Raw genomic sequence first — 26,357 nt, forward strand, 5'->3', positions numbered from 1 at the left:
GACAGCTGTGGCAGCACCCAGAGCTGCCACGCAGGGGATGGAGCTGGGCACCGGCTCCATCCCGGCCCGGGGGCAGCCTCTCCTCCCGTTCTGCCGGGCACCCCGCGGGCAGGAGGAGCGCAGGGCCTCTCCCGGGGCCGGTGCCCAAGGGGGGACTGTCCTGCGGCGGCTCCGCCTGCCTCCGCCCGGTTATAAAGGAGGAGGAGGAGGAGGAGGGGGAGGATGCTCCAGGCACCGGACCAGAGCACCGAGGGCAGCCAGACACCGGGAGTGCGTGAGTGTGGGCACAGCACGGGGGAAGAGGGGGAAGGGGCACCTTTGCCTTGGGGGATGTCCCCTCATCCTGTCTGCCCCATTTCCACCCACCCACGGGTGTCTCCCACCCCTGGGTGTTGGAGCAGGGCAGTGGGGTGCCAGCTCCTTCCCAGCGCTGTGCAGATTGCGGTCAAGCCCTTCCTAGCTCAGTTTGGGATGGGCAGGGGGTTCCAAGTGAGTCCCATTTCCTTGAGGGTCCCCGGGCCACCCTCAAGGGCAGGAACTGAGACCTCAGCCAGCACCACCACGTGCCCCCTCCACTCTGCTCTGGGGATTTTGGGGAGCAGAATGGGACCTCCACGAGGTTGGAGGAGTGATGCTGAAGAAAAGCCCAGCACCAGTGAGCACATGCCTGTGCTGCTGGAAGGGCTGTTCCTGCCCCTCCTGCCTGCCCTTGTCCTTGCCCTTCTTGCCTGTTCCTGCCTCTCCTGCCTCCTCCATCCCAGCCCACAGGCAGCAGCCCGGCTGTTCTTCCAGCCCGGCTGGCAAAGACAGTTCCTCTCTTTACCAAAGTTTCAGGCTTTTCATCCTCCTCCCTCTTCATATTTATTTCTTGGTTTTAAAACCGAAAGCGCGGTGTTCCTTTGGCATAGGGCAGCGTCTCCAGTAAAATCCCTGCCCCAACTCACACGGAAATTGCTACGGAATAATAATAAGGGCTGAGAAAGTCCCGCCGCGTTCCCCTTCACCGAGCTTTGTTTGCTCTGATTTATTGCCACCGAACGTTGGAACTTCGGGGCTCTCCCTTCCTGGGCAGGCGGGTTTGGCACGAGCCGTGTTTCCAGAGCTGGGAACGCTGGTGGCCCCACCCCCTTTCTGGGATTCAGGATGTGTCTCCAGGACAAGGTGCCCCCAGGCTCCTCGGGCATTGCGACACTGGGACGTGTCTGAGCAGGAAAAAGTTGGAGGCATTTCCCTCTCGACCTGCTGGGCCACTTGTAGAGCGAGTGTGCCAGGTCTCGGAGGTTGCTTACTCAGGCTGGCAACCGCAGCAGCGATGCTGGTGGCCACAGCGGGGATGAGTTTGGGACTAAAGGAGGGAAGTTGTCTCAAAAGGAGCCGCAGGAGCAGCGTCAGGGTTGGGCTGGGCCGTTTTGGGAACTGCAACTGCCTTCCTGTAAATGCCCCGGTGGGGAAGGGACGGCTGGACCTCTCTGGGCAGGGACCCAGCTTGGCACAGCTACGGGGCCCCACCAGCAGGGAAATGCTGCTTGCACAAGCCTGCGTGGCAGCCCGACGGGCACAGGCCTGCTCGGGGAGCTGGAGGAAAGGGTATGGGGCTGCCAGACCCCTTTGCTCCTCAGCAAGAACCTGGCAGAAGCAGGGCAGAGCCTGCCCCTGGCTGGCTCCGAGCCGTGCCCCGTGGGATGCTGGCTCTGCACCCACTGCACACCCCGGCATAACCACATCCCGCTGGGCGAGCCAGCCTGGGGCAGGTCGGCACGGCGCCTTCCCGGCCTGCAGGAGCAGCATTGTGCTGACTCGGCGGCAGCAGTGTCAGAGTTGCTCAGGACAGGGCTTGGCCGGCTCCGCCGTCCTCCTCCCCCGGCCAAGGGTCAGCTGGCATCGCCTCTTCGTGGGGCCCTGGGATTCACGGCCTGGCCCAGGGACAGTCCAGAGCTCCTTCCTGCCCAGGACCCCCAAGCATCCCCCGAGATCCAGGCTGCTGCATCCTTCACCCTCTCCTGCTGTTGGCTGAAGTCCTTGATATCCTTGGCTGGGGCGTGAGAGGCGCTGAATCCCCCACGTAGGTGTTTTGTGCTGGCAGAAAACACGTGCAGTGCAATTAGAACAAATGCCCTGTAAGCTTTAATTAGACTGGGGGCTGGGCTGGGCTCCAGGGGATGCTGCCAAGGCCCCCAGCCCTGCAGCCATTGCTGTCCTGATGGGCCCTGGGGGCTGAGCCTGGGGCAGCTCTCTGCAGAGGGCCGGGACGTGCTGAGTCCTGCCAGAGCAAGGCATTGAGCTGTGAGCTGTGCCTGAGCCCCGGCTCCCCAGCATCGCAGGGCACGTGCAGAGCGTGGGGCAGGCTGTGCGGGGGCTGCCAGCATGGAGAAAAGGTAAGAGCAAAACAGCCCTCCTGGCTGCCCTGGCCTCCTCTGCAGCCCAGCCACCAGCGGGTGCACAGGCAGGGTGTCCTCCCTGGCTGAGAGCCACAGCCTGGCCATGGTCACAGTGCTGTGGCTTTTCCTCTTGCCCCCAGCCCTGCCCTGGCTCCCTGCAGCCTGGGATGGCTCTTGCTTCAGCTGATCCTTCCTGTTGCCGCGGCTGATGGCTGCAGTAAGGGCAGGTGGCATCACGACCCCCTTTTCCTTTGCTTTGGCAGCACCATGGCTCAGCCCAAGGGCACAGTGGTCCTTGCCTACAGCGGGGGGCTCGACACCTCCTGCATCCTGGTGTGGCTGAAGGAGCAGGGCTACGACGTCGTTGCCTACCTGGTGAGCTCTGTGCTGAGCCCTGTCACAGGAGCCCTGTCCCCTGGGGCTGGGGGTGGAGGGGGTGCTGGGCCATTGCTCTGGGGGGCTTGGGTGAGCAATGGGGGTGCTGGTGTGTGTGTGGCTGTGGTGGTGACCCCGCTTGCACTGGTTAACCATGGCCCAGCTCACTGCTGCTCTGCTGAGCTGCCAGCCCTGTGTGGCACAGCCTGTCCCTGCCAGCTAATGACCCTCTGCTAATGAAGGCAGGGAATCAGGGCAGAGCCAGGGGGTTGGCAGAGGGGGGCATGGCCCTGAGATATCCACCTCAAGGGGTGGAACTCTCCTTCTGCCTGTCCTGGGTGTCCTCAAGCCCAACCACCATGGGCTCTGTCATGCCTTGCATGATGCCCTGTGCCAAACTGGGCTTGCACTGGATTTTGTGGTCTTGTTTCACACCTAGTCTTTTTTTTTTTAACTGCTTTCCAGGCCAACATTGGGCAGAAGGAAGATTTTGAGGCAGCACGAAAGAAAGCGCTGGCATTGGGGGCCAAGAAGGTAACAGTGTCCCTCCCCTTGCTCCCCACCATGGGGGTGAGCCCTAGCGTCCCCCACACCCCAGAGGGGACCGTGCCAATGAGAAATCCCCTCTCCAGAGGCTTTGCCCCAAAGCCTTTTAGGAAAAGAGAGGCAAAGAGACTTTTCACCATGCTGTCCCTAAAACTCCGGAGCAGCGCACGCCTCCCCGCCAGCAACCCTTCCATCGGGAATGTCCCTCTGCTGGCAGGTTTACATCGAGGACGTCAGCAGGGAGTTCGTGGAGGAGTTCATCTGGCCGGCAGTCCAGGCCAACGCTCTCTACGAGGATCGGTACCTGCTGGGCACGGCCCTGGCCCGGCCCTGCATCGCCCGCAGGCTGGTGGAGATCGCCCAGCGGGAGGGAGCCCAGCACGTCGCCCACGGGGCCACGGGCAAGGTGAGGGGGGACACGGGCACCGGGCAGGGATGGCTGGAGGTGCGTGGATGGGGCGGCTGGTCAGGCTACGGGCCGAGGTCTGGGTGCCAGGAGGGATGCACTGGGGGTTTTGTGGGTGCTTGGCGAGGGCTGTGCAAAACTCAACCGTGTTTCAACACTTCCTTCTCACTTCTGGGATTTCTGTGCCCAATTTCGGTTCCGTCTCGCTGTTGGGAAGGCTGGAGTCACAGCTGAACGCTCTGTTTCTGGCAGCAATTTCAAAATGCTGAGGTTTCCCGGGCCGGCAGCCGGCTGAGACTGAGCCAGCACAACCCGGCATGGTTAGGGGCGACCAGGAATAGGTGCGACTGTCCCAGACTCGGTCCCTGTTCCTGTCCTCAGTTCTGGCTCTCCCTGTCCCAATTTCTGTCCCTATCCTGGCCGTCCCGGTCCCTACCTCGGTTGTTCGGTGCGGGTTCCCCCGGTCCGTGTCCCCATTCCTGTCCCTATCCCGGTTGTCCCTGTCCCCGTCCCCGCTGGCCGCAGGGAGGACACTTTGCCGCTAGAGGCAGCCAGAGACCGTGGAAAAGGGATGCTCGGGGCCAGCCCTCTCCTGGAGAGGGGGAATCCCCCTCGGGGAGCGCGGTGGGGGCGTGGGACCTGCGGGTGGGTCACCCCCGGCACCTCCAGCCGCTGCCCGGTCCGGGACAGGGACACCTGGGGCAGGTGAGGGCTCAGTGGGTGAACCCAGGACCTGCCGGGTGCCTCCTTCTCCTCTTTCCACAGCCTTGGGGTAAGGGGAGGTGACTCTCTGAGGGATCACAACGGGTTTGGGGGTCCCCGCGGTGGGGCCTCTGCTAGATGGGGGATGTTAAATGCAGCCAGGAGACTGCCGAGGGACTTTCCAGCACCCAGGAAATGGGGCAGAGGGGCAGCTGGTGGGCTACATGACCGGAATAACTTTCCTGCTGCAATCCGGTCCCTGCACCCCTTTCTGTCCATTTCATCCATCCACTTTCTTGAAAGCTCCAGCTCCAAGGGGCCCTGGAGTAACACACCCCCAATGCAACGGCGTCCCCTGTGCTCCCAGGTGCCACCAGCCATCCCTGCTGGCAGGGGCACCCTCGGTGGGTGCACTCCCCGAGCCATTAGGCCGCGGGCACAGGCAGGGACTGACTGCGGGTAACTCGACCCGGCTGCAGAGTCTTAAATGGGACCATCTGGGGTGTCCCCACTGCCGGAGCAGATGGACTTGTTTTGGGCCTGTGAGGGAAATGAGTGCTCTGGTGGATGTACTTGCCTGTGTGTAATAGTCCTTCGGGAATTCCCAGCCCGGGTGTAAATGTATCCTCCAGGCCGATAGGAGGGAAGTGGTGGTCCTTACGGCCCTTGGTGAGGGTGGAAAATGGGAGTGCTATTCCCTTGGAAGTGCTCATAATTCCCAGCCTTCCTACTGCTCCTTGTCCCTTCCCAGCTACCTGGACTCATTCGTGGGACCTAATCAGCAAGGGCCAATTCAGGTAAAGGGAGGTTCTGAGCTATTTAATTATGAGCTGCTGCATCCCTCTGCTCGCCGTGGTCTTACCCCCACCTCACCCTCTTCCTTCTTTGTCCTTTGATGTCTTTGGGGAAAAAATACCCAAATCTGGTTTGAACACACAGCTATCAGGAGCTACAGGAAAGGTGGTTTGTGGTTCAAACCAGCCATGGAGAGGGACCAGGAATGATCCCATGGGACAGAGGATCCTCGCCCTCTGTGCCTCAGGTTTGCAGTATCACCAGGGGAGCTGTGGCTGGAGCCAAGCAGCTCCTCAGAGGCTCCATGTGTGTTTTGTGCCCCCTCAGCACCTCCCATTCATTTTTCAGGGCAATGACCAGGTTCGGTTTGAGCTCAGCTGCTATGCCCTGTGCCCCAAGATCAAGGTAAGGCACCCAGAGCCATCCCCTGCCTCCCCACTGCCAGGCTCCTGGCCTCTCTGCAGCTGGTGGGAATTCTCTTTTAACACTGATGCAAAGGGCCCTGCCTCACTTTTAACAAGCCACCAGCTGCACACAGCGACGTTTTGGCATTTCAGGGGGCTGTAATGATCCTTAATTGACCTATTTTTACCCCAAACACCACGAGGCCACAGAGGAGACAGTACCAAGGCAGCTGCTGGATAATCGATGCTGCCTGTTTCCCTTTTGCATCCAGCGCCTGGTTAGGGTCGGGGTTTGGTTTACTCCCACCTTGTGCTGGGGGATTAAATTTCAGCTGGGGAACCAATACCCTGTGGGTCTTGGCTCCCAGGGGCAGTGGGGTCCCAGGGGCTACAAGAGGCCAGGGGGCTTCTCATCTTATGCTCCTGCCCTCCTGCCAGGTTGTTGCGCCATGGAGGCTGCCCGAGTTTTACCAGCGCTTCCCCGGACGCCGTGAGCTGATGGATTATGCCAAGGTAGGAGCTGGTGTGGGGTGGCCATAAGATGCCATAAGGCAACAAAAGGTGCCCAGAGTGGCTATGAAAGCTCAGGGTCACCATGGGATTCTTGGAGTGTCCATGGAATGCTCAGGGTCACCACAGGATGTTTGCCATGACTTGGTGGGTGACAGCAACACACCCTGCACAACATCCCTGCAGCAGCACTTAGGAGCCTCCTGGTCAGGGTTTCCCCCCCTGCTTTCTTCTATTTTTTTTCCCCTCCTTCCTTTCTAAGAGCCCCATAATTACCTGGCTATTAATTGTAACCTGCTTTCTGAGGAAACGGGTCCCAGCTCCCTGACTTTTGAAACAGACAAAGCAAATACATTCACCTTTGTTGTCCCTTCCTTTTTGAAGTACAAGTTACAATAAAACATATTAGAAGTTTTGCATCAGGTTTTTATGTGCCCACCAGGGTACCTTTCTTTTTTAGCGACTTCATGGAAATGCTTGACAACTCGGCTCAATCAATCAAAAGGGAAAAGTCAGCTCTGTGCATAAACCAGAAAATTGCTTCAGTTTTTAAATAGCTGCCACTGAAGCTGCCTGGGTAATCTCTGGGAAGGCGAGGTGTGGAGCTGGAGGGATGTGGCATGGGGTGAGGAGCCCTCTGAGCCCATTAGGGAGAGAGCGGCGTGTTGAGGATTGTGTTTGCCATCTGCCGTTGTATTATGAAGGGGAGAGTTTACGAGAGCTTTCCATATGTTGCCAAACAAATTGTCAAATAGGGGAGTTATTAAGAGCGCTGCGGTTTTATTATATGGAAAAGGGAACATGTGTTTTGGGTTTGGGGGTTTTGTTTGGTTGTGGGGATTGTTTTGTTTGTTTGGAAGAAGGGGGAAAGGGAAATGAAATGGGTTGGGGCCCCATTCCAAGAGCAAAAGGTGGTGGGGTGAGGGTTTAAGTACTTCTCAGTCTCTGGTTATCTGTTACAAAAATAAAGGTGTTTTCCCTTCTTTTTCATCCTTAGGAGGGGGAGATGCATGGCCAGGTCCTTTGAGCACATACATGTGCTCACCTTGGTGCTGGGGGAATTAGAAAATGAGGATGTTTGGGGATCCACTGGCGCCAGGGAAAGTGAGGATCTGTTTCACTGTGGCACAGCTCTTTCCATGGATTTGCTGCCCAGGGGCTGAAGCCAGCCTTGCCCTGGATGCAAATCTGTGCCAGTGGTTGCTTCACTCTCACACACCTCAGTGAGAACAGCCAAGCTTTCCTGGATGCTGCTCCAGGATTAGCTGTGCTGCAGGCAGAGCCAGGGACAGAAGCTGGGAACAAAACCCCTCTTTGCTCCTGGCACCTTTGGCTCCAGCAAAGGCTGCCTGGGTTCCGTAGATATTGGGTCTGGACTTGGAGGATCCTTTTTGAAATGAGGTGAGGATGAGTGGGGGAGCACTGGCTTCCCCAGCTGCCAAGAGGAGGCAGAGGCAGGAGAGGGCACAAGTCAGCTCAAGATCACTGGGTATTCAGGTCTGAAAGATGGATTTGTACGCCCCAGGTGAGATGGGTGTGCCAATGGTGGGTCTCCTCCTTGTGAATACAAGATAGGACAAGAGGCAATGGCCTTAAGTTTTGTCAGAGGAGGTCTAGACTGGATAATGGGGGGTCCCAGCAGGCCCTGTGCTGCAATTATGGCAGGGAACCAGCAAATCAGAACCCGTGAGCCTGAGGCCATGTCCCCCCAGGAGCAGGGCTGAGTCAGACCCTCTGCAGCATAAGATCTTGTTCCACTTCATGTGATGGTTTGAGGGCTGTGATGCAACAACCACAAGCATTTCCTCCCCCTGTTCCTGGCAAACAAGAAACGTCTGCTCAGCCCCTGCTCCTCTGTTCCCAGCCGAGCCCTTCATTGATGTCCCTGCTGTGGTGGCACTGAAATGCCAGAGCTGCTCAGCACTGGACGGGCTGTACAGACACATGAAGGCTCAGTGGGAGTTGCTGTCCCCATCCCTGCCTTGCCATGGCCATCCCACAGCTGGCACATTGTGTCTTGGTGTCCTGGCAGGGTGGGCGATGTCCCCACTGGCTCCAGTGTCAGCCTGCAGCCGTCACCTCTCCTGCTGATTCCCCTGGGTATTCACCTCGTCTTCACAGGCAATTTCCCCCATTGAGATGTCAGCGGATAAATGAGCACCCTGGTGACCTTGTTAGGGAGCCGGGCTCGGTGCTGCACATCGTGCAGGGGAGGCAGCTGGGGTGGGGCCACACGTCCCTGGGCATGGCGTGCTCAAGGCGCCCAGGCTCAGAGGGACACTGTCACCTGCTTGGGGTGTGTCTGCTTCACCATGTGTTTGCACGAGGCTGTGAGGATGTGTTGGTGTCCCCTCATGACAGAGCACGAGTCCTCTTTAGGCTTTAGAGCATCCTGTGGATTTGGGGACTCAAATCCCTGTGTCACCTCCGCTTGCTGAGACACCTGGCTGGGGGAATCATAGAATATCTTGAGTTGGAAGGGACCCAGAGGGTTATGGAGTTCAGCTCCTGGCCCTGCAAAGAACACCCCAACAATCCCACCACATACCTGAGAGCGTTGCACCATCCTGGGCCTGGACCTAGGAAAAGCAGACAACATCTGTGCTGGTGTTCCCATCTGTGGGGTTTGCAGGGTGCTCTGGGGCCCCTTCTCATCCCGTGGAAGGGCTGGGACATTCTTCCCCCCGGTCACACTGTGTCCCTGATGTCCCTGTTGAGGTGGCCCTTGTGAGTGGGAGCTGATGTTGCTCAGGGACATGGGAGTTCAGCTTGCTCTGTGCTGCCCTGTGGTGGCCATGGGCTGTGATTTAGTGCTTTTGGGGCTGATCCTGCTGGGAACCAGCATCAATGAAGGCTGACTTTCCCTGCAGACTCTTACCCCCACTTTCCTTCTCCTTGCAGAAGCATGGGATCCCAGTGCCTGTGACGCCTCAGACACCCTGGAGCATGGATGAGAACCTAATGCACATCAGGTGAGGAGCTGGGCAGGTGGGGAGCCCCCGTGAGCTGAGGACCTGGGCTCTGGAGCCCCAGTCCCCTCCAACCTACCTGTCCAGAACAGCCTTTACACATCCATTGTCCCAGACTGCCCCACCACATGGTGATCATGGGTGACACCAAATCCTCCATCCTCCCCTTTCTATCTAGTTGTCCACATTCCAAGTGGCAGCATTGATCTCCTGGACTCTCCTAAGCCTGGCTCTCCTTCCAGGGTTGCCGCTAAAATGCTCTGGAAATCCATAACGCGTACTTATGTCCATCCTCATGGGGTGGGTGGGAGTGGGGGTCTCGTCCCGGTGGGTTTTGGGGTTGCAAGTTGCAGGTGCTGCAGTGACTTCTCTCTCCTTCCTTTTCCCGCTGCAGCTACGAAGCCGGGATCCTGGAGAACCCCAAGGTAATCGATCACGGCAGCCACGGGGGCCGGGGGCGTCTCGTGTATTCGCAGCCTAATTGGAAATTTCACGGCGGGGCCGTCGGTGTGTGCGGGGAGGCTCCGCCGCCGCCCCGGCCCCTCCGCCTCCCCCGGCACGTTAATTGCCGCCGGCTTGAATAGGGGAAGGGACAGTTTCAGGATGACAGCGGAGGGGACGATGTCGCGGGGCAGCACTAAAGGAGCAATTAGACAGGCGCGGTGCTGGTGGCGAGCGGCAGAGGTCCGGGGTGTCCCCTGCAGCTCGCCCAGCCCTCCTTGCTTTCCCAACCCGCCCTCCATGGGGGTGTGGGGCAAAACCTCCCGTTGGATGGGCGGTGTTGGAGACCCTGTGGGCACCCATGGGGCCACCAGCTCCGGCTGCCAACAGGGGCTTGCGGCCGGGCGCCGCCGCTGACAGCGCCCCGTCTCCGGCCGCTCCGAGCCGTGGTCTTGCTGGCCCTGCCTGCGCTGTTCGTGCTCCAGCGGGTCACCGCGCCCGGCCGCTATTTAAACTATCCATCAGCCCCAATTAGACAGCCCGGGGAGAGGAGGGGAAGGCGGAGAGGGAGCGGAGCCGCTGCAGCTCCGTGCCCGCAGCCGGCTCCCGCAGCGGGGCTGACGCGTGCCTGCGGCGGGGGCGAGAGGAAGAGAAAGGTGGAGAGGGGGTCCCGCTCCTCCTCTGGTGTCTGTGGGTCAGGCTTTGCAGGGCCGGATTCCCGTGGGCTCTCCTCCTCACGGAGAGTGGTTGACACCGGGATGGGGGTTCACGTCTTTGGGTGAAGGCAGCACGGGACGGACCCGCTCCCGTCCTGACCCCGCCTGCCGCACCCAGCACCTCCCCTCTCCTCCCCCGCTCCCCAGGCTCTGCCAAGGCCGTTCCCTTCCCAAACCCAGCTTGGAAAATGGGGCTGAGCCATGCCCCGACCCCATCCCCGAGCATCCTCACCCTGTGACAGTGCTGGGAGGTGGCTTCCTGGTGCGCGGTGTCACCGCTGTCACTGTCACCGCTGTCCCCTTCCCGGCCCGGGAAGCGGTGCTGGGCACAAGGTGGCCGTGGCAAGATCCGGGGTGCCAGGCACGGTGGGCTCCCCTCCCCAAACCCCCGGGACCTGCCAAACGCAGGGATTTGAAAGCAGATGGTTGAGCTATTTTCTGCCTCTGTGAGGCCCGATTGAAGGGCAATGAGGCAGCTAATGTGGAGAAAGATAGAAATTTACTTGCTTTAACTTCATATGGCACTCTGAAAGAGTTCATTCAGTCCCGGGCACAACAATATCAGCCGGATGAATAAACCATTTGCGGCATCGATAGCTCTGCATCATGGTTTACTTCATGGACCATTTGCTTCCAATTTCTTCTCTTCTTGCCCCGTTTTTCTTGCTTCTTTCTTCCCCCCTCCCTCTCTCACTTTCCACACACTCTTCCTTTTTTTTTTTTTTCCCCTCTCCCCCCCCCCCTTTTTTTTTTTCCTCTCTCCCCTTTAAAGATGACATTGCAGGACTAGCCCCCCTGCGGGGAGGGATAAATAGAAGGCATTGATACACTGCAACAAACTATTTGTCATTTGAACTGTGCTTTTAGGAGAGAGAATAAAAAGAGGACAGACTCACACCGTAATGATGGAATGCAAGCCAAATGTCACTTTTATTTCTATTTAGTTATTTTATTTAATAGGGGTTTTCATAGTTGGCTCGGAAAATTGGAAACTACCTGACTTTGACTTCCAATGTTTAGTAAAGAGTTTTTAATACTTTCCGATATTTTTTTCTCCCAGCCCCCTCCACCTTTTCCTTTAGAACTCAAAGTTTTTCATCATCTCTCACAGGTTCATCTAGTTAATAAGTGTGATCAGGGCTAGGAAAGGCCAGACGATGTAAAATTGAAATCCACAGCCCGTGTAATCTGTGCGTGGGGGCACGGGGGAGATGTGCCTGTCTGCCAGCACCTCTCACTTAAAACGAGGGAAAGGGGCAAAAATGGCATAAAATGAGATCTGAGGAGGGGTTTGCTGCAGGGAGTGCTTGGGTAGCTGTGTCTATATTCCCAGGACTCGGCTGTGGCTGGTGTTGGGATGTGCACCCCGAGGTTCGGGGTGAGGCAAGGGGTCTTCCCCCAGTGTGGAGGGTGGGATGGGCTGCGTGGGCTTCCCTCAGGTGCTGGCAGTGATCCAGCAAACGTAAATACATTTAGACAAAAATAAATGGAACTTCTTACTGAAATTCTTATTGCCTATCTGGAAAAATTTTAGAGAAAAATTTTAGATGAAAATTTCTTCTGTAGAGAAATTAATTTTCCCTTTAAAAAGTGCTTTTTTTATTTTTTTTAATTTTTTTTTTTGCAATCACTTTTGGTTGGATTACCATGGGGCTTTTTTTTCCTAACTTGCTTCATACCTCATCACTTATTTTTTCTCGCTGGAAAGTAAGAGAAAGGAGGGAAAGGGGCGTTTAAAGGCCCGTTCCCAAACTATTTTATGATTCGATGAAGTGAGCAGAAGAGCTGTGCTTTGAAAAGGAGAAGAGGAATAGGGAGAGCGTGGGCCAGGCACTGGGCGGGAGAGTCCAGGCAGGGCCCTCCTGCCCGGAGATACCCAGAACTCCAGCTCTGTCCAGCTGGGTTTAGTGCGGAAATACCAGTTTGCCACCTTTTAAAAGGCTGCTTGACTCTCCATGGTGCTGCACCTGCCCTGGGTGCTCTGTGCCTCCCTTCCCCCTCCACCTCCTGGCGCTGTGGCTGGGTGGGGAGTCCCTCTGCAGGCAGGAGTTGACAAACACAGATCTGAAAGTATTTTGGGGTCAGCCTGTGCAGTCGCATCATGGGTGAGTGCTGAGGAACCATGTGAAATTGCAAAGCATTTGCTCTCCGGGACGGAAAGCTTTTTTATATTACATTCCCCGTCCCCCCCTCCCACTTCTTCTGGCACGCACTTCAATTGCAGCAATTCACCATCAGCACCCGAGCCTCCGCTGGCCTGGCTCTGATGGAGATAAGATGCCTCTTCCCTATAAATCTCAGAAAAAAAAACCATATATACATAAAGGTTGATGTGCTCTGAAATGGGTTTTTGCTTTGCTGCTCTATTTTCCCCCGTGTGTATTAACCCCGGGGACACCGTGAAAGAGCCGGTGTGCCGGGAGCACCTGCTGGGGTCAGGCCTCCTCATTTAGTTTTTTCGGTCAGCGCCGAATAAGCCCGGCCGCGGTGTGGGGACGTGCGGGCGCCCGCCTGCCCCGCCGCTCGCTGCCAGCGTCCTGCTTTTCCCTGCCTGACTTGCTTCTCCGCAGCCATCCCGCCTCCAGCTGTGGGGGCGTTGGAGGAAAAGATGAGATCAAGTTGAGGGGAAAAATTGGCTGATTCTGCCAACCCCTTTGTTCCCGGGGCCCCCGGTAAGCGTCGGTGCCGTGCTGGTCCTGCGCTTTGGGATGGGGGATGCGCCCCTGGGGAGAGGGAAGTGCTTTGGGATGGGGGATGCACCCCGGGGTTGGGGCTGCCAGCAGTGTCGGCCATGGCAATGCCACTGACTGTCGCTCTTCTCTCCCCCTCCCTGCAGAGCCAGGCTCCTCCAGGGCTCTACACCAAGACCTGTGATCCGGCCAACTCTCCCAACACCCCAGACGTGCTGGAGATCAAGTTTGAGCGGGGTAAGAGCCTCCTTGCTGCCAGACCCCAAGACAAGCCCCACTTCCCAGCCGGGGCTGGGGTTCTCTGGCAGCTGGGAGCATCCCCAGGGTGGGGGCAGATGGGTGAGCCCTGACTCGTGACATGGGGGCTGAGGATGGTGCTTGCAGCACACCAGGGTTCTTTGAGGTGTGCAGAGGGTCTGGTTAGATCTCAGAGGCTTTCTGGGACCCCTCTCTGAGAGTGGAAAGGGGTCTGAGCCTCCTCACCTGCCATCAAGGTGCAGCGGGCACAGGGTCCCCTCTCCTGCAGGTGGCTCTGAGGGCATGCAGGTGATGCTGGCCAGTGAAACAGCTGGAGCAGGATTTGACTAGGGATGCTGTCATGAAGGAGACAGGGATGCTCCATCACATCCCTGGGGACACACGGCAGGGCCCAGCCCCAGAGCCATCCCTGAGGAGGGGACACCGGGCAGCATCCCCACCTCTGCCATCCGCTGCCGTCCCCGCGCCACCATCCCTCCTGGCAGCAGTGGCGAGCCCGGCACAGGCTGGGGGGAGACCCTGCTGGGAGGGGACACCCCCTCCCCACCGCCAGCCTCCCTGCTCCATTATAATGATCCCCCTGCAAGGAGCAGCCCCCCTCTCGGCAGCCCATTCAGCCCCTAGTTAATTTATTTGAAGTTTTAATCTAATTATTAACTATTTCAAAGGCTAAGCAGCTTTCAGCAACAACAGCCCCGACAACGTCGGCTCTTCGCCGAGCGGACCCCGGCCAATATCCCGGTGGAGGATGAGGAGAGAAAGAGCCGGGGCGAGGGGAGGGCGCGGGGTGGGGGGGCCCACGCCGAGAAGCAGCTTAAGGTTCATTATTGCCGCGAGTTTACATTTAATAGCAATTTACAACTGAGTTTATAAACCCCTGAAAAATAGGGGGTTTAAGGGGTGGGGGGGAGCTGACAGCCCCCGTCACTAGACAGGGCTCTTGCGGGCGCCTATATAATAAAGACTAGAAAGGGAGGCATTGAGGCTGATTGGCAACTGATAGTGCGTTAAATGGTAATGAGGAGGGCAGATGGAGGGGGGATTAGCCTCCAACTCCGCACCGCTTTTCTTTGTGGGCCCCGCAGCCCCCTTGTCAGCTTCCTAATACATTTATTGCTCATTTCACACCGCTAAAGAAAAATGCCTCTTTCTATTCAGCATCACCCCCACCACCACCCTGCTCTGCTTTGCTCCTGCCCGGTGCCCTTAAAAAAAAAAAAAAATTAAGGGGAAAAAAAAAAAAAAAAAAAAAAAAAAAGGTGCAATAATTAATTCATGGCGGGGAGCACCCCGCCGCGGGGTGCGTGTGCGTGCGTGTGCGAGCAGCCGTGCCCCGGTGTGGGGGTCCCCCCCAGACACCCCCCGTGCTGGCAAGGGGAGGAGGGGGGGGCACACATTTGTCACTCTGTCCCCCCCCTCCCCGGCAAGGGCTGGTGGGACAGAAGGTGCTGCGCTGTAAGACAATTGCGGAGCGTGAAATTCAATTAGTTAAGGGCCTGGTTGCAATTTCACAGGCCCTAAAAAAAAAAAAGAGAGGGAGGAGAGAGAGGAAAAGGGGGGGTGACGTTTTTATGGCCTTTTTTATTTATTTATTTCGCTCTTCTCCCGAGGTGGGTCTCCCCCCCCTCGCCTCCCCCTCGCACCAGCTTGGATATGCCTTTTTAAGAAGTTATTTAGAGTTCATATCTGTCACATCTATTTAACGCCCATGGGATGATGTTCCGGGGGAATCCTGACACTGGCTGATCCTGCCCATCCTCTGTCCCCGCCTCTGCAGGTGTCCCAGTGAAGGTCACCAACACTGGGGATGGAGCCACTCGTTCCTCGGCCCTGGAGCTCTTTGTGTACCTGAACGACATCGCGTGAGTGCCACCCTGTCCAGCTGGCACGGGGGACAAGGGCAGCATCCCCAGGGTCCCCACTGGGGTGGAAGCAGGGTGCTCAGAGCAGACACGTCCTGATGAGCCCAGGGATGGTGCTCAGCCGTGGAATGGTCCCAGTTGTGCCATAAATGCCAACGAGCAGAGCTGGACACCAAGGCCAGCAGCACGAGGGTATAAATACCCCAGGGTTTTGCTTGCTGTGCATGAGGAGGATTAAAAAGTCCTCTGAACGTTCTCTGGGCTCCCTGTGTGCCCCAGCTGCCCTGCCCACTGCAGGGCACCTTTTACTTCTTGTCCCAGCTCAGTCCTGGAACCCCTGTTCTCACATCTTGCCTTGCCCTGTCTCCCCAAGAGGGCTCAGTGTCCCTTTTGTGTGGAGAGTCGACTTTTTTGGGGCATGGAGACCTGCTGGCCAAGTTCATCGCCCTTTTCTAGTCCTGTCTCCACAGAAGCAGCTCCTTTGGGGTTTTCTTTCCATGTGCCACCCCATGCCTGGTTTCTGCTGGCACAGAACCATCCTCAGGAGTTTTCCCAAAAATCCTGCAGCACCCATGAGGGCACCCACTCCTCCTAAGTGCCAGCCAGTCCCTGGCCATCCTCTGTGCCTTCATCCTCCTGGTGGCGAATGGGAATGAACTTTTCCATGTAGTTCACTTTTTAAATCGTTAATAAGTGGTTTTAAAATTACTTTGGGAATCCAGCTGCGGCACGTCCTGTCTCCTTGCCCAGTTTATTTTCCAGTGGCCTATGCACCATGGCTGCCTGTGGCACTGGTAGCCCTGGTGACAAGTGAGGGTCTGGTGGAGAGAAAAATCCATTTCTTTATCATCCGCCTTACCTGGGGTCTCTACTGGTGGTCAGCAGTGCTGCTCAGGGGCTGGTCTGCTGCCGTTTGGGGCTTTTCCCCATTGTCCATCCCTCTGACCCACCTTTCACAGCCACCCGTGTCCCACTGTGGGGCTGGGACTGCTGACACTTCCCTTCCCCTCACAGGGGCAAGCACGGGGTTGGGCGCATCGACATCGTGGAGAACCGCTTCGTTGGCATGAAATCCAGAGGTGAGCCTGTCCTGCAAACACACGAAAATGGGAAAACCATGGTGGGTGCTCAGTAATCCTGGGGTGCTTTGGTTCAGGTCACACCAGCAGCCCTCAACCTTTCCCTCCCCATCAGCTTTTGGCAGAGATTCCCCCGTGACAGGGACTCCTTGTTGCTTTCCAACGACAGCAGCTGCCCGCTCGCTGCCACTGCTGGCACCTGCCCTGGGGTCCCAGTGCCTCCAGGTGAGAGCTGTCCCCACAGGAAACACACCAGGCTCTGGGCTTGTGTGGGGATGTGCTCATGGGAGGTCCTGGATGGTGCCAGACTCTCCAATACCTGTACAAACTACAGGAAGCTGATCCGAGTTACGTTTTGGTTTCTCTTAAAAAAAGCAAATATTTGATTTATCTGCGCATTTTTGAGTCCACGTCTCCTAATATTGATCTTCCATTGGGATCAATTTCATTGAAAACCTCTGGAGGCAGCGAGCTGCCCTGTGCAAAACTGAGTAAGGAGGTGGTTCAGCATCATTTCCCAACTCCTTGCTCCAACTCTTTCGTTTTAAAGCTCATTAATACTTAATTAGATGCTTCCTTTCTTTGAACTTGCCCTCTGTGCAGGACAACAGCAAATATTTTGGTAAGACTAAGTCTGCAGTGTTCCTCCCCACTGCAGGGCAAGAAACAAAACCCCAAATCATTTGATCTGAGCTTGAATAATCAAATTAAAGCCAAAAGAAGGAAGAAAAAAACCCAACCACGACCCACACACTCCAGCTTGTGCATTTGCATGCAGGATGCTGAGTAATTTGTCAAAATCTATTTTTTTTAAGAGCCACTGACACGCTCTAGTGACCCTTCCAGCATTTAATAATTTCTCTAAACCCCATTTAACTGTCACGTCTGTCTCCTGCGTGACATTGCCGAGCGATCGCTGCCGTGTCTGTGCGCGGGGGGACCGGGGGGTCTGGGGACAGCACTGCAGGGATCAGACCTTGGGGTGGCTTCCCGTGGGGATGACACCTTGGGGTAGGCCCCCCCCCTTGCTTTGAGCAGCATCCTGCCCTTGGTTGGCTTCTTGGGATTAAGGGAAACCTCCCAGAAATCTGCTCCGCGAGATGTCCTGTGGGAGAGATAGAACAGAAGGAACAGGAGGGTGCTGTGGGTACCTGCTCTCTTCCACGGTTTCGGGGTGCAGAGCAGCTCAGGGTGACCCCACCACTGCCAGGAGCGTTTTGGACCCTAAATGGATTTAGGATCAATGGTGCAGGAGATGGGAGCAGGGCTTGGAGGAAGCAACCCTTTAAACCCCATTAGTGCCCCAGGGATTTGGGGTTCTGCAGGGGAAACTGAGGCACAGGCAGCAGCGTGGCCAGAGCCTTCCCTGTGGTGGAAGTGGCAGCGGAGGTGCCTCCTCTCCCTCATCCCCCAGTCCCAGGAAGTCAGAGAAGAGGAAAAATTCATTTACATTGATTTTTACTAAGCTCCTAATTGGGCTTCGTTAAGGCCTAATGGGCGAGGGGCTCATGGAACGCACTCGCACCGGCCTTTTAAGCCCTATTAACTCGGTTTTGCCATATTTGTTTTAGCGGGAGGAGGGTGGCTAATTACAGGGTGCCAGGGAGCGCCGCTCCAGCCGGCCGGGGGCACGGCTCGGCCGGGGGCTCCGGGCTGCAGCAGGAACACGGCCCTGCCTCGCCCTCCCTTTCACATCCTCATTATCAAATTATCTTTTTAACTCCGAAGGGGGGCTAATTAAGCGGGGTAAATGAAATCAGTGGGGAGGAAGAGGGAAGGAGGGGCACGGCCGCTGCCAAAAGCCGAGCGCTGCCGTTGGTTGGGGCTTTTCCTCCCCTTGGCTCTCTCCTCCTTTTTCCCTTTCCTCCTCTGGATGCACTGCGCTGATGGAGCAGGAAAGTGGAAAACCCCTTCCCTGCAACGAACACATACCAGGCCAAACTCGGGCTCAGCCTCAGCCCTGGACCAGGGGTAGAAATTTGGGCAGCATTTTCCCGTGGGCACAGCGTTGCCCTGCCCTTCCCCTCGGGAAGGCACCACATCCCTTCCTGTCCGGTGGATGACGTCGGGAGTGACAGCCTGCACTCAGCGCAGCAAAATTGCTCGTGTGGAGGTGAAGTGACAGCCGAGGTTACAAATTAGAAAATTTTAAGTAGCGGCAGCTGTCTCCTTCGCTGCCTCCCTCCATGTCCCCCCTTCCTTAGCAGTAATTATGGGGTGATTGAAGCATCGTTGGGCTGCAGTGCTGACACCTCTGTCTTTTTCCTGTAAACATGGGGAGATGAAAATAGACACTTGGAGATGCTGCGAGTGTCACTTTGAAGGTGTCTCTTGTCTCCTCGGCAGTGGCGAGGCTGGAGAGTGGCTGTCAGCTGCCCTCCCCTCTGCCCAGCTGACACACTCTGGTCCTGTCTCCCAGCACCCACACATGGGCAGGGGCTGGGGGTCAAGGCATGTACCCAAATCTTCAGCCCAAACTGGCTTTAACATCTAAAGGAGAAGGAGAGGGGATATGACTTGTGTTAGTAGTGGGCTCAGCTCCGCAGTCGGGGGCTGGAGGGGACAAAGAGCAGCTCCCTGTGTCACTGCTGTGCCCATAGGGACGGCTGGGGCTTGGTGTTAACTTGGCTGTCTGCTCCCACAGTCCTGAGGGAGTGGATGTTTGGTGAACTCGTGTGCTGCCCCAGGGACTGGGCTGCACCATCACCAGGGGTTGGCTCTCCTTTGGGACAGTCAGATTGTGGTCTGTGCCTGTAGGATGCTGAAATCATGGACGCTGCTTGGGATGAGGTCTGATGGAAGAGGCTTGGGCTGCTGCACTGTGGAACTGTGGCCACACTGGCACAGGACATGCTGAGCCTGTGTCACTCTCCAGGCCACAGAGAGAGCAGAGCCTGGTGAAGTTCTGAGCCCTGTGGGCTCCCCTCAGCCTCTCTTGGGGCTGGTTGGGGGCATGTTCCCTTCAGGGGGAACGATTTCCTACAGGGTTCCTTTGTGTCCTTTGCCATTCCCATGACTGCACCATAGCAGATGCCCAGCACTGGGAAGGGACCATCCCCATAGGCGGGCAGGGGACAGGGACATGCTGGGGGCAGAGCAGCCCTGGCTGTGGACAGGTTACAGCCTTTCCCATCACATATTCACTGCCAGACCAGCTCAGCATTTCCCCACAATATTTCCACCTGCATCCAACACGGACGGGAGAACTGCACGGCCATACTCGTATTTAAACACCAAACAACCACATCGTGCACAAAACAAGCCCTGAAGGGCTGGAACAAAGGAGCAGCTTGCCGAAACAATTAAGCATCCTCCATCCCCAGGCCTTGTGCAATGCAGGGGGGGGTCCTGCCAGCCCCAAAGGAGGTTGCCCTCCCAGCCCCCAGGTAGCCTCATTGCTTCCCAGCGGATTCACGGGGCCCTTTCTCGCCAGCCAAGGGGAGAGGAGGGTATTTCAGGCCCTGCGCTCCCCATGCCTGTGCCCCGCTCGTTCCGTTAATTACAGGTTTTCAGCCGCAGACCGTTGGGCACGGATGGGTGGGGGGATCGGTTCCCAAACCCTGTCATTTAGCCTCGTCAGAGTGCCTCTTCAAAGAGGGGAATCTAGAAATTTTCTCCGCAAGGTGCGGAGTGGACTGTCTCGGCCCCAGCATGAATATAATGACAGATGCATTTTACAGCGAGCTGAGACTGAATGCGCTCGACCACGGCTCCTTCTGTCAGCCAAGTCATTATTTTTTGTCATTTGCTGACAGTTTTGGTCTCATTCGTTTCTCTCTCTTTTTCTGCTTTTCCCCCTGCCTGGAAAAATGGATAGGTATCTATGAGACCCCAGCAGGAACGATCCTATACCACGCACATTTAGATATCGAGGCCTTCACCATGGACCGGGAAGTGCGGAAAATCAAGCAGGGACTCTCCCTGAAATTCTCAGAGCTGGTGTACAACGGTAGGTACAGTCCAGTCCTGCCACAGCAGCATCCTTCCAGCCTCCCTCCTCATCCTCCCTCACTGCTGCTGGAGGTTGCAGGTCCCACTGGTTGTAAAATTGAGGTGGGTTTGGGCCGAGCAAAACCCCACGCTGTGCCTGCTTTCCTGCCGAGGGAGCTCTGTGCCTGCCTTTGGGAGGCAATGCCATATTCCATGAGGGCTTGTTCGTGGCATCTCTCCCAGCCCAGTGCCATCTCTTCATCCCAGCCAGCACACTCGGATGTAATTCACCATCCTTTTTCCCCCTCTCATGTCACCTTTCCCCAGCTCTCACCTCCAGCCCCCTCCACCTCTGCCTTTGCCTCATGTGCACTGGGATGTGGGACACCCAAACTTTAAACTTCAAACCCTGCCCTGGCATTTGAAGCTGGAGAGCTGTCCCTGTGCCCTGGCAGTGTGGCACGGGGGACTCTGGAGGGATGGCAAGTCCTGGCTGTGCTATGTGGTGCACAGCCCACACAGGGGCACTGCGGGTTGGGATCCCGGTCTGGGACAGGACAGCACTGCCTGGAGAGGGCTGGGAGCTGTAAGGGATGAGGGGATTCACTGGCTCACCCCGGCAGGGAAGGACGGCAGTGAAGCCCTGTGTCCTTCCTCCTGTGGAGCCAGATCATGGGTTAAGTTTGAGGGGTCGCAGCTCAGCGTTTCCCCTGTGCCACAGGGAACAACTCCCTGGTCTGGCACCCAGGGAGGAGAACCAGCACTGCCCTGGGGGTTGCTCCATGCATCCACCCCGAGCCAGTCTCTGGTGCTAAGCTGAAGGAAGTAGGATTAGCCCAAAATGCCCTAAGTGGGCTCAAAACCCCACTGCCCACACCTGGGTTCAGAGCTGTCATCCCTGGAGGCTCCACACCACGAGATTCCTGCCCCATGGCCAAACATTTCTCATTTACAGGCCCTGATTTCTCAGCCTCCCAGCTCCTTCTCCCATCACGTTTCAGGTGTTTCTAACCACAAGGGCTGGGATGATTCCTATGGGTCTTCCATGGGAAGATATTCTGGAAATAACCTGATTCTGGGAGCTCAGGCTTTGGGCAGCAGCAGATCCAGTAGGTCTGGATTAGGCTTTTCTCCCCTGCAGTTTCTGGTGCTCGTGCTTGTCACCTTCCCCTCCAAGGACATTCCCTCTTGCATCTTCCTCAGCAACTGGCATTTAATGCCTGAGCCCCTTTACTGCTTAAATCATATTTTAAGGCCCTGACAGGGGCTGCAGAAGCCTTTGCCACCTTCCTCTTGGATCACAGCCCCTGCCCTCGTTCATTCCCTGGTGCCACTTTTGCCTCTGGCCATTTTTATTAGACTTTGACCTGGGCTGCCTTTCTTTTGACTAATTTTTTTTTTTTTTTTAAGTACAGGCATAAACCTGTTTGTTTATTCCTAACCACCCACTTGTGCAGCCACCAAGTTAAAAAGCCACTCGGGGGAATCACGGTTTAAATTCTCCCTCCCCACTTCTGCCAGGCAGAGGCTGCTGTTTCCCTGGCTCCACGTGTTGAATCCCCAGGGATTTCCAGCTTGGTCCTAGACTTCCCTGCCAGCCAATCCTGAATCCAAGGAACAACCCCAACAGGGTGCAATAAGCACCCGTGGGTCCCCTTGCCGGAGGCCAGGCTTTCAAGCTCGCCTTCCTTTAACACCTCATTATTGCAGCTAGTCCAGTTTTTAGGAGAATTAGTGTTTATCCTCCCTCTGTTCCTATTGATCCCATTGTGGAGGGGTGGCTTTGAAGCCAGTTCCCGTCCTTTCCAGGTGCGGAAATGCCATTGTCCCCCTGCCTGCGCCGTGATTAGGGCAGGATGGTGGGAAGGTCATTAAGGGGGATCGCTTCCAGTGTCTGCAGTGGGGGGTCGGGAGGGGGGAGATGCTTTCTCCCACCTGGAGCTGTCAGAGTCAGGATTTAAGCAGCTGGTTATTATTTTAATGTGTCTGGGGTTTATTTTTTACAGAGATTTTTACATCAATCCTGCTATTTGAAGAGTTGTACTCGGAGGGTGGGTACCAAAAAAAGGAGTGTATTTGCCTGGAGCCGGGGTTCCTAGAGACACGGCAGTGCTGATTTCAGGGAAGGGGTTCCCAAGCCCCCCGGCCACACTGCGGTGGAGCAGCTGAGGGGGGTCAGCCCAGGGTTTGGTGGTGAGGGGCTGCAGGGCCATGGTGCCGTGCCTTGGAGCAGGGCCACACGGACCCCGGGGACAGGGCTGCAGGATACGGCCCTGCTCAGGGGCTGGTGAGGCCAAACAACAAAAGAAATTGTTTGTTTCTTTAATGGCTTCGGCCCCTGAGCCCAGCTGGGAAGGGAAAGGTGAGAGGGCACCGGTGCGAGATGGGAGAGATAAAACCGGGGATGACCGGAGGGCGGTGAATGGGCTCTTTCTTCCTCCACCTCTATCTCCTCCTACATCTCCTAGGCTTTATTCTGGATCTCGGAGGACTCCCTGCCTAATAACCCTGCTCAGGGACAGGAGGGGCATGGAGGTGGCAGGCAGGGCCCTCCAAGCACCTGCAATACCAACAGCTGCTCCCCCAGGATGTGTTTTGGGGGGCCGTGGTGTGAGTGCACATCACCCCAACACCCAGCCTGGGCTCCAGCTCAGGGCATTTGGGCTGCCAGGGGCTGCTGTCCTCCCTGGAGCCAGGGCAGGGGTAGGCTGGTGGGGTTAGATGGAGTTTTCCAGGATGCCAGCCCTGGTTTCCTATGTCCCATCAGCTCCTCGTGCTGGGACCGCAGTGGGGACAAGTCAAACTTCCCCACAAGCAGCAGCAGGGAAAAGCTGAGCCTCGCTGACCTTGGAGGGGCTGGGAGGGTGGAGAGCCCGCTCGGGGCTGCCGAGACACCTGTGCCCCAAAGCACAGCCCGCTGCAGCCCCAGTGTCAGCCCAGGCTGTGTCATCTGGGGGCTCTGCATCCCTCTGGGGTGGGGAATGGGAACTGCTGGGGTGACTGCCCCACTGGGACCCCCATTGCTGAGGGGGTTTCCCTCCCCAGAGCTGCTGGGGGGTGAAGTATTCCTGTGGGGCTGCATTCCCCTGAGCACAGTCCAGCTTGGCCCTTTGGGGCAGACCCCTACTCTGCCCCTCCCAGGGGAGAATGGCTCATCCTCTTCTTGGGGGGCTGGGAGCTGACCCCTCCCCAATTTCTGTGTCTGTCTGTCCATCTCCACCTGGCCCCTCCCAAGATGGTGGGTTTTGAGTGGCAATTTCTTGCCTACTTAACAAATCTTTTTATTTGCATGATCACCCCTGCTCAGCAGAGCTGGAACAAGGATGGCCCCATGGCCTGTTTCTAGTTTGTTCCGTCCTCTTCTCTCAGTGGGATCCTGAGGGCCACCAAGGAGAAGGGAAACACTTGAGGTCTCCATCCCTCATGGCTCAACCTACGTGTCCCAGCATCTCATTTCCTCTCCCAGTCCTGCAATTGCAGCCCTTCCCCTGGAAATTACCCACGGCCTGCCTTGTAAGACAGCCTTAGGACCACCCTGGGATGCTCTGGGGTACCGCCTGGGCCTGTGGCCTTCCCCAAGCCCCTTGCTGATCCCATCTGCTGTCCCCAGGCTTCTGGCACAGCCCTGAGTGTGAGTTCCTGCGGGAGTGCATTGGGCGCTCGCAGGAGCCGGTGGAGGGCACCGTCCGCCTCTCTGTCTTCAAGGGCCACGTCTACATCCTGGGCAGGGAGTCCCCACGGTCACTCTACAACGAGGAGCTGGTCAGGTGAGTGGGGCTTGGGAGGTCAGGGTGGGCAGGAGTGGTGACAGTGAGGATCCCATCCCACCCCATCCCACCCCATCCCATCCCATCCCACCCCATCCCACCCCATCCCACCCCATCCCACCCCATCCCACCCCATCCCACCCCATCCCATCCCACCCCATCCCACCCCATCCCACCCCATCCCACCCCATCCCACCCCATCCCATCCCATCCCATCCCATCCCATCCCATCCCATCCCATCCCATCCCATCCCATCCCACCTCGTACATCCCACTGCATCCCACTCCATCCCATCCCATTCCCAGTGGCCCAGGTGACACCACGGGCCCAGCCCAGCATCCAGCTGAAGCATGAGCCATGTTTTCAAGTCTGTATTGGGTTTTTTCCCCCCTCTGGCTTTTTCCTTTTTCTTCATGTTGTTTTCTCGCTTGCGCGCTCCCCCCTCAGCCCTCCCTCAACTCCTTTCAATCTCTCTAAACACTTTATAAGCCATAAATACACCCGAATGAGTTTAGATCAGTTGGAGTAAATGTCAAATTATCTTCTCTCTTTCTCTTCTCTGGCTTTTTTCCCCCCCTTCCCTCCCCCTCAAAATCAACAGCTCCTAATAATCCGTCCCAACCCTTCATTATGCTTCGCACTCTCACTTGGAGAGATTAAATGAATAAAGTATTAAAAAAAAAAAAGAAAAAAAAAAAGAGGGAAGAAAAAAAAGGAGGATGGAGGGGGGTGGGATGGAGGAAAAAGAGAGAGGGAGAGAAAAGCAGGGGCACTTATTCTCCCTGCGTCTCCAACCATTTTCCTTTTCTTTTTGATTTCTACATCGCTGGTTTGAAAGCCTTTGAGTGACGGCGTCACAGGAACCCGAGAGAAAGCTGTGAGAGGCAGAGCTGTGTGGAAATGCCTCTGCACAGTAGGTAGAAAGTAACGTAATTATAGAGCAGGTCAGAACCACTCGAATGAGCAAAAATAAAAGCACAGAGGTTTTTCTGTAGCCCGTCAGGGGAGGTAAAATCATTGTAAACTCTTTTTTTTTTTCTTCTTCTTCTTTATTTCCCTCCACTTCCTCCTTGAAGGCTTGTGGTTTCTGGGAAATGAGCCGTGTGTTTTGGGGATGTAGGAAACTGTTGGAGTTGGGATTCAGTGGGTGGCTGCTGCCTTGGGAAAGGGGATGTGCTCAGTGTTGCACTAAGGAATCGTCTGCCAGGTCCATAAACCCCCATTCCCTGCCTGGAGTCCTGTTCATGCCCAGGGCAGTGTCTCCTGCCCAGGACCTTTTCCAGAGCCTGCCATGGGACAGCCATACCTGTAGGATTGCTCTGGAACAGGGTGAACACCCCTGTGCGGTGCCAGAGCACGGGGAGGAAGGGTGATGATGCACATGAAGGACCAAGGAGGGAAATTTGGGGCTGTGTCTCTGGCAGGGCCTGTGGAGCCTGGGCACGGCAGCTCCTGAGCCATGTGCCCCTTCCCTAGGAGCTGGCAGGGACCCTCACCCGAGCCCCCACAGCCACCAGTGGATGAGGAGGCAGCAGCAGCTGAGAGCAGCCAGCTCTGGGGTCCCCCACATCTTCTCCTTTCCCAAAGGGCTGCCCTGATTCCCCCCGGGAGCCCCATGGCAGTGACAGTGCCTTTCTCTCTGCAGCATGAACGTGCAAGGGGACTACGAGCCCGGCGACGCCACCGGCTTCATCAACATCAACTCGCTCAGGTCTGTGGGGTCCAGTGGGGGAAAAGCCCCCAACACCCCGGGCCTCTTCCCTTTCCTTTCCCTTTCAAGCTCTGGGGGTGAACCAAGCTCCCCCTGAGCAGTGGGGTGCCACCAGCCCCCCCAGCACCAGCGCTGCTTAATTGCAGCTTTCCCCAGCACAGCCAGCCTCGTTATTTTACTTATTTCTCAGACCCCTCCCAACTCCAGCGCTGTAAAACACGCTGCATTTACATAATGGGATCTTAATTTTTCCGTTGCCTGTTAACTGCTTTGTTCTCCCCGATCCTCCGTGTCCCCCCGACTCCTCTAAGATTAATTACATTATCTCGTGGGGGGAAAAAAAAAATAATTAAACTGTACAGGCCTTAACAAACGCCTGCTCTTCACGCCCCCTCATTCTGTTTAAATTAATTGAAAGGAAATGTGTGTTCTTACTGTTAATTTACAATTAATTTTTTTTTTTTTTTTTAAATCCCGGGTTCCAGGCTGAAGGAATATCATCGTCTCCAGAGCAAGGTCACCGTAAAGCAGGATGAATAGCAATCAATCGCACGCGAGCCTCCCTCTCCCCTTTCTAATTTCTCTAAGAAGTAGCAGCACTAATTGTGGTGGCAATTTGTAATTGTAACTCGTCTCCCTGGAGCGGAGTGGCGGCGGAGGTGACGGCTTTGTTACGGGGCTGCAAGTGAAATGCAATCAGGGCAAAAAAAAAAAAAAAAAAAAAAGAAAAAGAAAAAGGTTTGTCCATCGCAGAAGAAGTGGGGAAAGAATAAACCCCCAGCCACGCGCAGGGTCCGGCATTGAGAGCCGGGCTTTA

The 26,357-nt window shown here is 56.4% G+C and overlaps 1 protein-coding gene across 1 annotated transcript; it reads left to right on the forward strand.

Moving 5' to 3' along the window:
* The first annotated feature begins 249 nt into the window (after positions 1 to 249).
* ASS1 (argininosuccinate synthase 1) lies at positions 250 to 26,357 on the forward strand. Its single transcript, XM_066200990.1, has 15 exons — positions 250 to 270; positions 2,642 to 2,753; positions 3,219 to 3,287; positions 3,517 to 3,705; positions 5,551 to 5,607; positions 6,045 to 6,119; positions 9,018 to 9,088; positions 9,480 to 9,510; positions 13,079 to 13,169; positions 14,968 to 15,052; positions 16,067 to 16,131; positions 19,949 to 20,080; positions 23,672 to 23,828; positions 25,475 to 25,540; positions 26,026 to 26,357. Exons 2-15 carry the CDS (start codon positions 2,646 to 2,648, stop codon positions 26,078 to 26,080), a joined length of 1,251 nt encoding a protein of 416 aa, XP_066057087.1. The 5' UTR covers positions 250 to 270; positions 2,642 to 2,645; the 3' UTR covers positions 26,081 to 26,357.

This window comes from Chamaea fasciata, unplaced genomic scaffold (genome assembly GCF_029207755.1).
Source record: "Chamaea fasciata isolate MVZ Bird 193981 ecotype frontalis unplaced genomic scaffold, bChaFas1.0.hap1 SCAF_20, whole genome shotgun sequence".
Lineage (NCBI taxonomy): Eukaryota > Metazoa > Chordata > Aves > Passeriformes > Sylviidae > Chamaea > Chamaea fasciata.